General features: G+C 49.8%; 1 protein-coding gene across 1 annotated transcript in view; it reads left to right on the top strand.

Moving 5' to 3' along the window:
• The first annotated feature begins 357 nt into the window (after positions 1-357).
• The window catches only part of Slc1a7 (solute carrier family 1 member 7), a 45,565-nt gene continuing 33,595 nt past the window's right edge, over positions 358-12,327 (top strand). Inside the window, exons 1-2 of the mRNA XM_052717844.1 lie at positions 358-522; positions 9,952-10,031. Coding sequence (XP_052573804.1) covers positions 358-522; positions 9,952-10,031 — 245 coding nt within the window. The remainder of the gene's footprint in view (positions 523-9,951; positions 10,032-12,327) is intronic.

Below are 12,327 nucleotides of genomic sequence, written 5' to 3'. Positions count from 1 at the left end.
ACACTTACTGAGGTTGGCCGTGACTGGCACCTCACTGCCATGTTTTCACATCTTTCTGGAATGAGGTGGGGTGATGCACCTCTGCTTCCTCCAATGGTGTCTGGTCCCCTGCCCTTTCAAGAGGAGCATCTGGCTTTGAGGACTGGACACGCCGACCACGTGGCCTGCTCTAATTTCCCAGGCCCTAATCTGCTCCCAGCTCCTAATGATGCAGCTGGTAATAGGATTGTGGCTTCCTTCTGGGTGGCTGCACAGACCATGGCTGCAAGGCCAGCAGTAGGTGCTTAGGACTCTGTTCACCTTGGAGTCGAGAGGCTTTGTGCCTCCAGCCCAGACCTGGGCCACATCCTACAGTGCATGGAATGGTGCCAACCAGCCGGGCTCAGCATGGCGCTGGGCGCTGTCCTGGCTCGAGGACGGGCAGTGTGTAGACACAACGGGCTTCTCATCCTGTCAGTACTGTCTGTCATCGTGGGCTGCCTCCTTGGCTTCTTCCTCAGGACCCAACGCCTCTCACCACAGGTCAGGCCCCCAGGGTGTGTGGGTCTGAAGGGCTGGGGCTCCCAGTGTCGTTACAGTAGGGGAGCTCGGTTGCTTCTCTGGGCCTCAATGTTCCCATCTAGATCATGGGTGTGAAAAAGACCCACTAGTATGAGATGTCAGGAAAATGGTTGGCAAAGCCGCAACAGAGCCACAAAGCCAGCTCGGGGAGGTAGTCAGGGGCAAAGACATACCACTGAAAAAACACAGGGTTGAAAGCAAGGGTGGGGAGACCAGGGGTCTTCAGAGAACACCCCCCTTCATGACCAGGTCCTTCATGACCAGGGGTCCAGGGTGGGTTTCCTATGCAGCAGGATCAGCAGGATGAGGCTCGAGGGTGTGTGAAACTTGGGAGCAATGAATCGAGCCTTTTTTTTGTGGGGGGGTTAGAATATACAGTGAGATTAAGGGGCTGGAGTTCAGGAACCAAGAGCTGTAAGTTTCCCATCATCAGACACGGGCTTTGGACAACTGTGCAAAGCCATGGGGAGGAAGAAAGATGGAGCAGATCTTCGGAGCCATCCCTGGCCTGGGTGGAACATGGGGTGGTGGGGTGGTAGTGGGCCAGACAGGGTAACTGCAAGGGTAGTGAGTGACATTGAGTTGAAAGGAAAGGTGTGAGAACGGTGTCCCCACAGAGGAAACTTCAGGGGGTGTGGCTGATGGGAAGTGGGAGACAGGTGAAGTAGATTGGCTGCCGCGTAAATGCATCCTCCAGGGAAGACACTGGGGATGTTACAGAAGACATCACAGATGTCAACAAGGAAGACACAGCTCAGGACCATGGAGTCAGGTGTCAAGACCTCCTGCTGGAGAGACAAGCCGGAGCTCCACAGAGAGACAGCTGGGGTTCACAGCCCAGGCACAGAGGGATGGGCCAGCGGGCAGGAAATAACTAAGAGAGAAGACGTGAGGAATGAGGCCCTTGCCCAGTGCAGACAAGGGATCAAATATTGAGAATAGGGAAAGAGAGATTGGATCAGCTCTTGAGGGGCTTGAGGATGAGAAGTTCTCCCTAGACCCACTTAGTGGGATTTTGGTTATGGCTGCACCATGGAGACTTGCCGAGGAGGGCTCTGAGGAGCCTGTCTTCAGGAGATTCTGTCAGGAGGCTTCTGAAGAGTCCAGACCCCACAGATTCCTCATCCTTCTGATACCTCACACAGTCCTGAAGCTGGAGCCAGGCTTCAGACTCAGACTTCGATCTTCCATTAAAGGGATGGTGTCCCCACCCCTGGTCACCAAGCAACCCTGCTCACCACCTGAAGCTACTTAGGAAGAAGCAATGACTCCAGAAGCACAGATTGTCACAAGCTTCTGGGGGCCAGGGAGTGGAATGTAGTGGTTTGAATGTAACCGGCCCCCATAAGCTCATAGTGAGTGGCACTATTAGGAGGTGTGGCTTTGTTGGCATAGGTGTGGCCTTGTCGGGGGAAGTGTGTCACTGTGAGGGTGGGCTTTGAGGTCTCATATATGCCCAAGCCACACCCAAAGCTTCAGATCACTTCCTGTTGACTTGTGATCAAGATGTAGCCAGCATCGTGTCTGTCTACATGCCGCCATGCTCCCCACCATAATGATAATGGACTGAACCTCTGAAACTGTAAGCCAGCCCCAATTAAATGTGTTCCTTTATAAGAGTTGCCATGGTTATGGTGTCTCTTCACAGCAATAAAAACCCTAAGACAGAGTTGGTACCAGGGACTGGGGTATTGCTGTGACAGGCCTGACCACGTTTTTGGTGGAATTTAGGCTTTGGTACTTTAGGTTAGAAAAGCAGTAGATTAATTCCATTGGCAGAGGAAATCTCAAAACAGCCTAGTATAGACTCTGTTGTGTGGTTACTAGTGGTAACTCTAATGAAGGTTTATAACAAAAAGGAGCAAGCTGAGCAAACAAAAATACAAAATGTGCAGATTGAGAAAAAGGGGCACCAGGAAGTGGAGTAGAGCTAAATCCTGTGTTCAAGGAGATAAAAAGATTAAGAAAGGGACTAAAGAGAGTGGGCTCAACCCACAATGGCTGGGCTAAGGCCTCGCTCCTCTTTGGCCTCACTTTCCTCATCTGTGGAGGAAAGGGAGCATGTGTATCTTCCAGAATCGTTAAGGGAGTAAAGAACTACAGTGTCTGGTGGACAGTGAGCACTTACTGGACACCATTTGCCCCCTGTCCTGTCTCCCTGTGATGCTAATCTTGACCGCTCTGATTTAGAATCGCCATGGTAACACACCCGGGGAAGTGTAGGAGGCTGTCTGCAGAGAGGTTTAACTGAAGAGAGAAGGTCCACCTGGAATGTGGGCAGCACCATCCCACAGGTGTGGGGGAGGAGGGCAGGTTGGATAAAAGAAGGCAACTGAGCACAAGTACCCTCTCCACTTGTGACTCTGCACTGTGAACAGCTGCCTCTGGCTGGATCTTTTCCACCTGCGAGCTGAAATAAACCCTCTCTCCCAGGACTCCCCTGGCACTCTTCAATCTGCACTCGGGTTCCAAAGCAGCAACTATCTATTTCCTGAAGGAAGATTATTTTGTGAAGACAAATTGGAATGTCAGTTAGTAAAAGCCCAATTGTCTGGGGCCTCCTGCATCAGAGCCGCCCTCCCCATCTGCTTGGGTGCCCCGTGCGTTCAGGTCTGGACTAACCTGCCAGACACATTGAAGGAGGCATGGATGGAGTGTGAGAACAGTTGTTTGGCAGGAAGTGGCTTCTTGAGCACTGTCCTCTGAACGCCAGGGTTTTTCTGTTTGGTCTCTTTGCCCGTGACTCAGACAGCAAACCCTTCCAATTGTTTGAGCTTATGCAAGAGGCAGAAATCATAAACAATTTGGAAAATGGTAAAATGTTCTATTTGTGAAATGAAACTCACAAAATTAATGTGATTTTATCTTTGGATGCAAATAATTCATTAAAAAAATAGAGACATTTTGAGACTTCCACTTAAGTCCTGAAGATTTATAGTTACATCCATTTCCTTCCCTTCCTAGGAGTTTGATGAAATTTCAAAAAATCATTGCATTTATTTTGTGTGTATATGTGTGTGCATAGGCATGCACTTGCAAACACACACACACACACACACACACTCCACAGAGCATGTGTGGAAGTCAGAGGAAAACTTGCAGGAATCAGTTATCTCCTCTAGGAACTGAACTTAAAAGATTGCCAGCTTGGCAGCAAGCCCCTTTCCCTGCTGAGCCATCTCATCAGCCCTGATTTTCAAGGACATAAACTACCCAAACCAAAGAGAACATAGAGTCGATGCGAAAGAACTCCGGTTAGACAGTATGGGAAGTGGATGGAACTGGCTAGTCCCTTCTAGGAGAGCCCAGGAGGCTGGCATCCTAGCCCATAAGAGCAGATACTGAGTGGCTTTTCTCACAGGATTCCCAAGGGCTCTGAGTTGCAAGGACAAAGCAGGGGCCAAGCAAGGAGTTGACAGCAGGTACATCGGCACCAGAGCTCTTCCAGGCCACATGGTCAGAGGACTCTTCTCTCTACTGTGTCTAACTCTGGTCTGCCCAGGGCTCAGAGAAGCTTGCCTCAGGGACATCAGGCCCTCCCGTGTGAAGTAAGAAAGGGGCAGTGGTGAGGTGCATGCTTGAAGCAATCTGTAGACACTGGCATTCTATGGGCAGCCTCCCCAGCAGAACCCTGGGACAGTGACAGCCGGGCTTAGGCACAGGCTTCTTGTTGGAGCCTCACAAGAGGCCTATGAATTCTTTGAGAAAGCAGGCTTTTGTCCCCTCCCTGCAGGCTGCACCCATCATTCTGCCCTGAGGGACCCTCAGTGACAGGCCCAGAAGCTTCGTACTCCATACTTACCTATGAGCAGAAGTCACTAGAAATACGAGAAAAGCTGCAAATGTCAAAACCGGAGACTAAATGAAGAGAAAAGAGGGTCTCTGAGGACTCTTTTTAAACATTTATTTATTTGTGTTTTATGTACATTGGTGTTTTCCCTGCATGTATGTCTGTGTGAGAGTGTTGAATCCCCTGGAATAGGAGTTACAGACAGTTGTGAACTGCCATGGGGGTGCTGGGAATTGAACCTGGGTCCTCTGGAAGAGCAGCCAGTGCTCCTAACCACTGAGCCATCTCACCAGGCCCCTCTGGAGACTCTTAAAATCATTTCTTAAGGGCTGGGAGTGGTGGTGCATACCTTTCATCCCAGTACTTGGGAAGCATAGGCAGGTGAATCTCTGTGAGTTCAAGACCAGCCTGGTCTGTATATCAAGTTCTAGGCCTGCCAGAGCTACATAGTGAGGCCCTTTCTCAGAAAATGTATTTCTTAAGATCTCTGGAGACACGAGAGCTAGTTATCATAAACCAGAACGGGGCTGTCAAGAGGACTCAGCAGGTACAGGTGCTTGCTGTCAAGCCTGATGACTTGAGTTCAATCCCCAGGACCCACACAAAGGAAGGAGAGAACTGGCTCCTGAAAGTTGTCCCTTGACCTCCACATGCATGCAGGATGTAGCACATGTGTGCCCACACAAATACACACAAGTAAATAAATAAATGCAATTTAAAAAAACTGGGATGTAGGGGTAGTAGTGTAGCTCAACGTTACTGTGTGCTTGGTGTACATAAAGTCACAGGTCACAGCCCCAGCACCACAAACATCAAACAAGAACAGCAGCACATTGGACACTGTCTTAGTTTGGTTTCGGTTGCTGTGATAAACACCACAACCAAAGCAACAGGGCAGAAACTCAAGGCAGGAACCTGGAAGCCAAAACTGAAGCCGAGAGCATGAGGAGTGCTGCTTACTGACTTGGTCCTCATGGCTTGCTTATACAGCAGGCCTTCTTATACAGCCCAAGCCCACCTGCCCAGCGGTAGCATCACCCACAGTGGGCTGGGCCCTCCCATACCAATCATTCATCAAGAAGAGCCCTCACAGACTCGACTCAGGCCCATCTTATGGAGGCATTTTCTCTGAAAGGACTGCAGTTGCCACAGGACCCCCAAGGCCAAGTTCTCTGCACAAAGGAGATTTATTTGCTCCAGAGGGACAGAGGGCAGAGATGAGAGACAAAGACAGGAGATAGAGGAAGAGGGAGCAGGGGAAGGGAACAAGGGAAAGGGGCTGGGGGTATTTGTCCCAGAGTGGGACAAAGGACTGCCTCTGGATAGAGAGGAGACAGATGTGGCCCATAGGGAAAATGGCAGTTTATAAAGGGGAAACCCCTGTGTTAGCATGAGGTGTTTAATTTTGAATGGACATGCTAATTAGGGTGGCCAAAAGGGTGTTTTTGATTGATGGACTTCAATACTTTGACAGCTGGACCTTGATGGTCAGCCTCAGGAGGAGGAAGTGGCCAAATTGGGGGCTAGCTTTAGGAGTGTAATCTAACAGTTTTTAGCAAGGAAGAGGGAATAGGGAAGAGAAAGACAAGGCCTGCCAGAGCCATGTTTGCCATGCTCGGGCCTGTTCCAACCCCTTCCTTCTCAACTGAGGTTTTTCTTCCTAAATGACTTTGGCTTGTGTCAAGTTGACCAAAAAAAAAAAAAAAAAAAAAAAAAAAAAAAAAAAAAAAAACCAACACAGATGTTGAAAAGAGGGCACAAAGGCTGGAGAGATGGCTCAGAGGTTAAGAGCACTGGCTGTTCTTCCAGAGGTCCTGAGTTCAATTCCCAGCACCCACACAGCAGCTCACAACTGTCTATAACTCCAGTTCCAGGGAGTCTGACACCTTCCCACAGACACACAAACACCAATGCACATAAAATAAATTAACTTTTAAAAAATGAGGGAACCATCAAGAATAAAAAAGAGTATTTGAATTTTAGAAGACAAGAATCAATATCAAAATGTCAGTGTCTGGGAAGGAGGTGTAGAAATCTGACAAATTAAACTAAATGATGAAATATGAAAAAGAAGAACGTCCAACAGAAAAATGGAGGAGAGAAAATTTGCAGTGAATACAAGAAAGCATCCCAGAGTAAAAGTACAGATGAGAAAGAAAAGGAAGGAACGTCTTCCCTGACAATGGCACATCACTATGTAATTACAGGAAAATGGGGAAAAACAGACGAGCCTTGAGTGGTACTAAGGGAACAAGGCTAGGCTCCTGTAAGACATCGGAACTGACCGGCAGTTTAAGGAAAAGCATCCCTTTAGAACCGGAAGAGGAAGGAAGGCCGGGGATGGCCCAGCAGGTGGGGGTGCTTGCTGTGTATGCCTGGCAACCAGTTTGATCCCTGGAGTCCACCCACACAAAGGTGGAAGGAGAGAAACAACTCTCCAAAGCTGTTTTCTGGCCTGTGTGCCCACACATGCACCACACACACGCACACGCACACGCACATACACAATACTAATAAAATAAATTAAAAACCAGAAAAGGAAATTGTTTTCCAGTAAGAATCTCAAATATAACCAGATTGTTAGACGAGTAGGACCGAGGCAATTTAACTGAAGGCCTCAGAAGTTGCCCTCTGCGTCTTTTCTCAGGAAGGAAATGTTCCACCAGAATAGGAACAGAAACAAACATCTCCAGAAACACTGGATCCAGTGCAGGATAAACCCCATAACGGAAGTCAAGAGGCCAGGCCAGCAGCTGGGCCTTGAGACACGACTCCCCCGACAGACACACACACACACACACACACACACACACACACACACCCCAGAACAGGAAGGTAGAAAGCTGCCGGCCTGAAGTCCAGATGAGATAAAAAGGAACGGATGTGCTTCTGTCGTATGGAATGCTTGCTTAGATGTTTTCACAGATAAAAACATTTGGAAGAAATTAATGAGAAGCTCAAAGAAAACAAAGCCAATAAAAGACAGTCAACTATTAATTTCAGGGACAAAATTAATAATTTTGTAAGTTGTATAAGTAATGGGACATGGCGGCAAGGATGCTGCTTGGCTCAGCAGTGAGCAGCATTTGATGATTAAGATACTGTTAACCTTGCGGTTGTGAGGTGGCTGGGCAGGTAACAGTGCTCGCCTGCAGAGCCCATGTGGAAGGGGAGAAGTGACTTCAAGTTGTTCTCTGACCGCCACATACATGCCATCACACACACACACACACACATGCGTGCGCATGCACACACATGCAAGCACGCACATGTACACGCACATAATTAATGCAAAAAATAGATGAAACAGTCAGCTGTACAAGAGCCAGGTTTAATACACATACTACACATACAGTACTACATACACACAAAAACACAGACATGATACATAGTGAGTGTATTTTGTGGGATTTTTCTGGCACATTGTAAATAATGGACCTAGGAAACCCAGATCTCTCTCTTACATGTCACTAGGTGGCAAGTTCCCTCCTCTCGAAGGTCAGCTTCCTGTCTATGATGTGAGTGGCCTGGGTAGGATCTATCTAGCACCACCATCCTATGGCTTGGGGCTTTTCAAGTCATCAGGTCATTAATAAGCCATTACATCTGGCTTTGTTTTTACTTATTTTTTCTTTGAGACAAGGCCTCAATATGAAGCCCTGGCTGGCCTGGAACTTACTATGCAGACCAGGCTGGCCTGGAACTCATAGAGATTTGCCTATCTGTGCTCTCAAGTCCTGGGATTAAAGGCGTACGTCACCACACCTGGCTTGGCACTAGGTTTTAAGATAGTTTCAGGCTGCCGGGCGGTGGTGGCGCACGCCTTTAATCCCAGCACTCGGGAGGCAGAGCCAGGCGGATCTCTGTGAGTTCGAGGCCAGCCTGGGCTACCAAGTGAGTCCCAGGAAAGGCGCAAAACTACACAGAGAAACCCTGTCTCGAAAAACCAAAAAAAAAAAAAAGATAGTTTCAGGCACCCAAATGTACCTTGGATGGTGTCTGCAGATCCTTCAGCCTGTCCCCCACATCCTTTCTCTGGAAGAAGGGTCCCAGTCAAGGATTGCCAGAAACAGAAGACCTGAAGTCAACATTCTAGAAACAGTCCCCCAGTTGTGTTAGAATTCCAGACAATCCACAAGTCATTTTGTAGAACAAGTAAAGGACAGAATTTCATTGTCATCTGGAAGGTACGCTCAGTTGTTCACGGCAGTCCTTCAGCTGGGTTTCTCTCCTGGGACTGCCACTGGGAAGGAGCTTGTGGCCAGAGCCGGTAGGGGCTAAGCCGAGGTTCTGGCAGCCCTCATAAGCTAGGCTCAGCGTCACCCTCAGTAGGTCAATTAAAGAAACAAGTGACAGTGAAAGGCAGAAACCGAAGCTTCATCCCATGTGGCCACCTTGGGAAGAGGAACAGAGAGGCCAGTGGCCTCTGGAGCCATCTTCACGGTCTGGCCATGAAAGTTTAAGAATAAAGAGAGGTCAAGGGGTACCTGCAGCTAAGCGGTCCTGGCTGTTCCCACCATCATCAACCCATCATTGTCTGGCCTCCTCTTTCTTCTTCAAGATGGTCTGAAAAGTCATCAGAACTGTACGAAATCTCTCCAGGGAGACAAGTTCTTTTTCTGACTGGCACTAGACTTCAGCCTTTTTCTCCCAACATGAGGCTCCTGGGGAAATTTCAATTCCTTGGGGTATATTGTCTCAGTGGTATGATAGCCAAAAGGAAGGACACATGTGTCCTTTTAGAATATCTTCATTTCTACCATGATGGTTACAAGCTGTCTGGACAAAGAGACGGTGGCCATGAAAGGCCCAAGGAGGCTCTTTTACACCGAAGGGAACCTCTGCCTCCAAAGCCAGTATTTCCCGGGGGTAAGCTAGAGGAGGGAATCTTACTGGCTTGTGAGAAGGCTGTGGTTTATTGGTCATTCTCCTCACTAACTAGACTGGGACCTTTTCTGGGGCAGGAACTTGCTTAGTCCATTTTGGGGACCCTAGAGTGATGCCTGGTTTAGCGTGGGCTGCAGAGACAGCGTGCATCCCTGCCCTCCTCCTACTTACAATCTGGTAGATGGGCAGACTGTACACCAGGGATGGGAGGGGATGGAGCAGACTGTACACCAGGGACGGAGCGGGGAATGGAGCAGACTGTACACCAGGGATGGGGGGGAATGGAGCAGACTGTACACCAGGGATGTGGGGGATGGAGCAGACTGTACACCATGGATCAGGGGGGGGGGGATGGAGCAGACTGTACACCAGGGATGGGGGGGAATGGAGCAGACTGTACACCAGGGATGGGGGGGGGGAATGGAGCAGACTTACATCAGGGACGGGAGCCTCCCAGTGACTCAATGAAGTGATTATCATCCTCCTGTTGGAGATAAGGAGACTCAGAGGGCTAAGGCCATCAGGCTGGTTATGAAGGAGGGGCTCACCAGGATCCAGGTTGTTTGGCTCCAAATCGGTTTCTTCTCGCTGGCTCCTGCTGTCCAGATGCCAGACAGGAGCGTGCAGACCGGACAGTGCGTTGAAGATGGTAAGGAAACACGATTTTGGAGTCTGGAGCACCTGCTCTGACCCTGATCTCGCTGTGTTTCTAGGAGATTAGTTACTTCCAGTTCCCTGGTGAACTCTTGATGAGGATGCTGAAGATGCTGATCCTACCTCTGGTGGTCTCCAGGTGAGAGGAGGGGCGGGGGAGGGCATGGAGCTCTGACTGGGGGGCGGGGGAGGGCACAGGGCTCTGACTGGTGGTCTCCAGGTGAGAGGAGGGGCGGGGGAGGGCATGGAGCTCTGCCCCCTGGTGCCAACGTCCCGGGCTCTCTGCTATGGAGAGCTGGCCCGTTCTTGTGAGGTCCAGACAATGCTTCCAGCCAGCACATCAGTCAGCTGTTTCTGCCACCTCCCTTCAGAATCCCTCCCTGATTCCTCAACCCACACCAATCATTGCCTCCTTTGATGTAAGCTTTCGGTCATCACTGTGACACAACTCCCAAGAAAATCAACTTGAGGAAGGAAGGGTTTTTCCCTCACCTTTTCAGAGGTTTGGGTCCACGGTCGCTGGGCCCGGGGTGAGCAGAGCATCATGGCGGAGAGCATGTGTGGAGCAGAGCGGCTTAGTCTGTGGCACCTGAACGGCAAAGGGAGAGGAAGGGAGGAGCTGTTGTCCCAATAGATCCTCAAGAGCACACCACCAGTTAGTAGTCCCGACACCCCAATAAGTTAAGAACCCGTCAGTGAATGAGCTCAGAGCCCCATGCCATACTTCCCAAAGACCCCACCTCTGAACACGGCCGCATTGGGACCAAACCTTCAACACATGAGCTTGGAGGGACATTTCAAACAAAAATTATCACCACTTATAATCTCAGTAACCCCAAGAGCAGAGCACCCCATCTCTCCTATGAGTCCCACAGGCTATTAACCAACTACTTGAGGCCTCTGCCATGGATGGTTCACAGAATTGAAGTTCAATGTCACCAACTAGAGAGTTTACCCAGCACTGAGTGTCCCCTGACTTTCTGCTGTCCGTAGGTGGCCCCAGCCCTATGGCTCCTTCCTCAACCAACACCAGACTGTCAACAGCTTGAGCTGACTATCTCTGAGATAAAACACCCCTCCACACAGGCACAGAGCTCTCTCTTCCTCATCCATACCCAAAGGCACCCTGCTGGTCACCACACCTCAGTTCCATAGCCATCTCTTCTCCCACCCAGTGGCCAGAACAGTCTCAGGAAACATCTCATGTCCCACCATTACCAGTCCTGTGAGGCTCTGGTCCCTGGCTTGGGGCCTCTACACATGCTGTTCCTTCTGCCTGGAGTCCTTTTATCCTTTGCTAGTTCTCCTTTGTATCTCAACAGCATAGAGTTGCCTCCTTAGACAGGCCCCCTCCAGCGAGCCCTCCCCACCGTCCTTGCTAGATCCATTCTGCTCTGCCCTCCCTCCAGACACCTACAGTTCTTTGTTAGTCTGTGTGTGTTCACCTGTCGCTTTGTCTCTCTATCTTCCCAAGGACTGCAATCTTAGAATACTTGTCTAATGAGTCAGCAGCTATATCGGCACTCCTGCGCATGCCTGCCAGGTACTCTGTCCTGATGGGTACTGCAGACCCAGAACTTAGTCTCTGAACTCAAGTTGCTTGCAGGCTCTAGGCAAGACTGACCAGGGAAACACAGTTCCCCAGCAGCTAAGGAAGTGAGACAGGCTTCCTTCTGGGTGGATTTCTGCTCCTTTGCCGTACCTCCGCTGTCCTGGCTGCCTGGGCAGTTAGGCAGAACACAGACACCACACACAGCAGACCCTGTAGTCAGGTTGGATTTCTCACCCTGGCCTTGTCACTTAGCTCAAGAAAAATCCTGTTTGGAAGTCTGTGGCCTTACGTCTAGTCCTGCCGCCTGTTGTCCTATGGCCTGGGGTAAGACACCTTTCCCCAGTCTGTGCTCCTGGTGACGGGTGTCTATCTGTCCAGCCCTCTAGCTCCTTCCTTCCTCCACTAGACCAGAACACTCCTCCTGACTGGGACAGGAATGCTGTCTTAACTTGAGAAAAGCCAGGGTGTTCATGTTTCCGTTGTTTATTATGCAGTTAGGACCGGCATGGAGCAGCCATGCCACCGAGAAATGGCCGTGCCTTAACATTTCCTACCAAGAGAGAATTCAACCTTTGTGGGGGAAATGATGTATTATTTTTGTTGTTGTTGTTGTTTTCCTGGTCTGGAGGATCTCACCAATGCTAAACAAGTTGTTACCACGGAGCCATATCCAAGCCCCAGAATGATGCATTCCTCTCATTCCTGAGCCTTTCCCCTTTAATTCTTAAACAAGACTATAGTCTATGCTCCATCCACCACCGTCCCCTGAGCAGTCCGTCAGCCTTGGGCTGGCCTTCCTGGCCTGGGGAGCATCACCCTGGTATGGGCACCACTCGGGTGGTTCCAGGCACATCGAGAGATGCCAGTCCTCAGCCTGGACGTA

This window comes from Peromyscus californicus, unplaced genomic scaffold (assembly GCF_007827085.1).
Source record: "Peromyscus californicus insignis strain IS unplaced genomic scaffold, ASM782708v3 Scaffold_5__1_contigs__length_169319896, whole genome shotgun sequence".
NCBI classification, from domain to species: domain Eukaryota; kingdom Metazoa; phylum Chordata; class Mammalia; order Rodentia; family Cricetidae; genus Peromyscus; species Peromyscus californicus.
The sequence above is the reverse complement of the archived record's forward strand: the minus strand, read 5'-3'. Positions and strand labels throughout refer to the sequence as shown.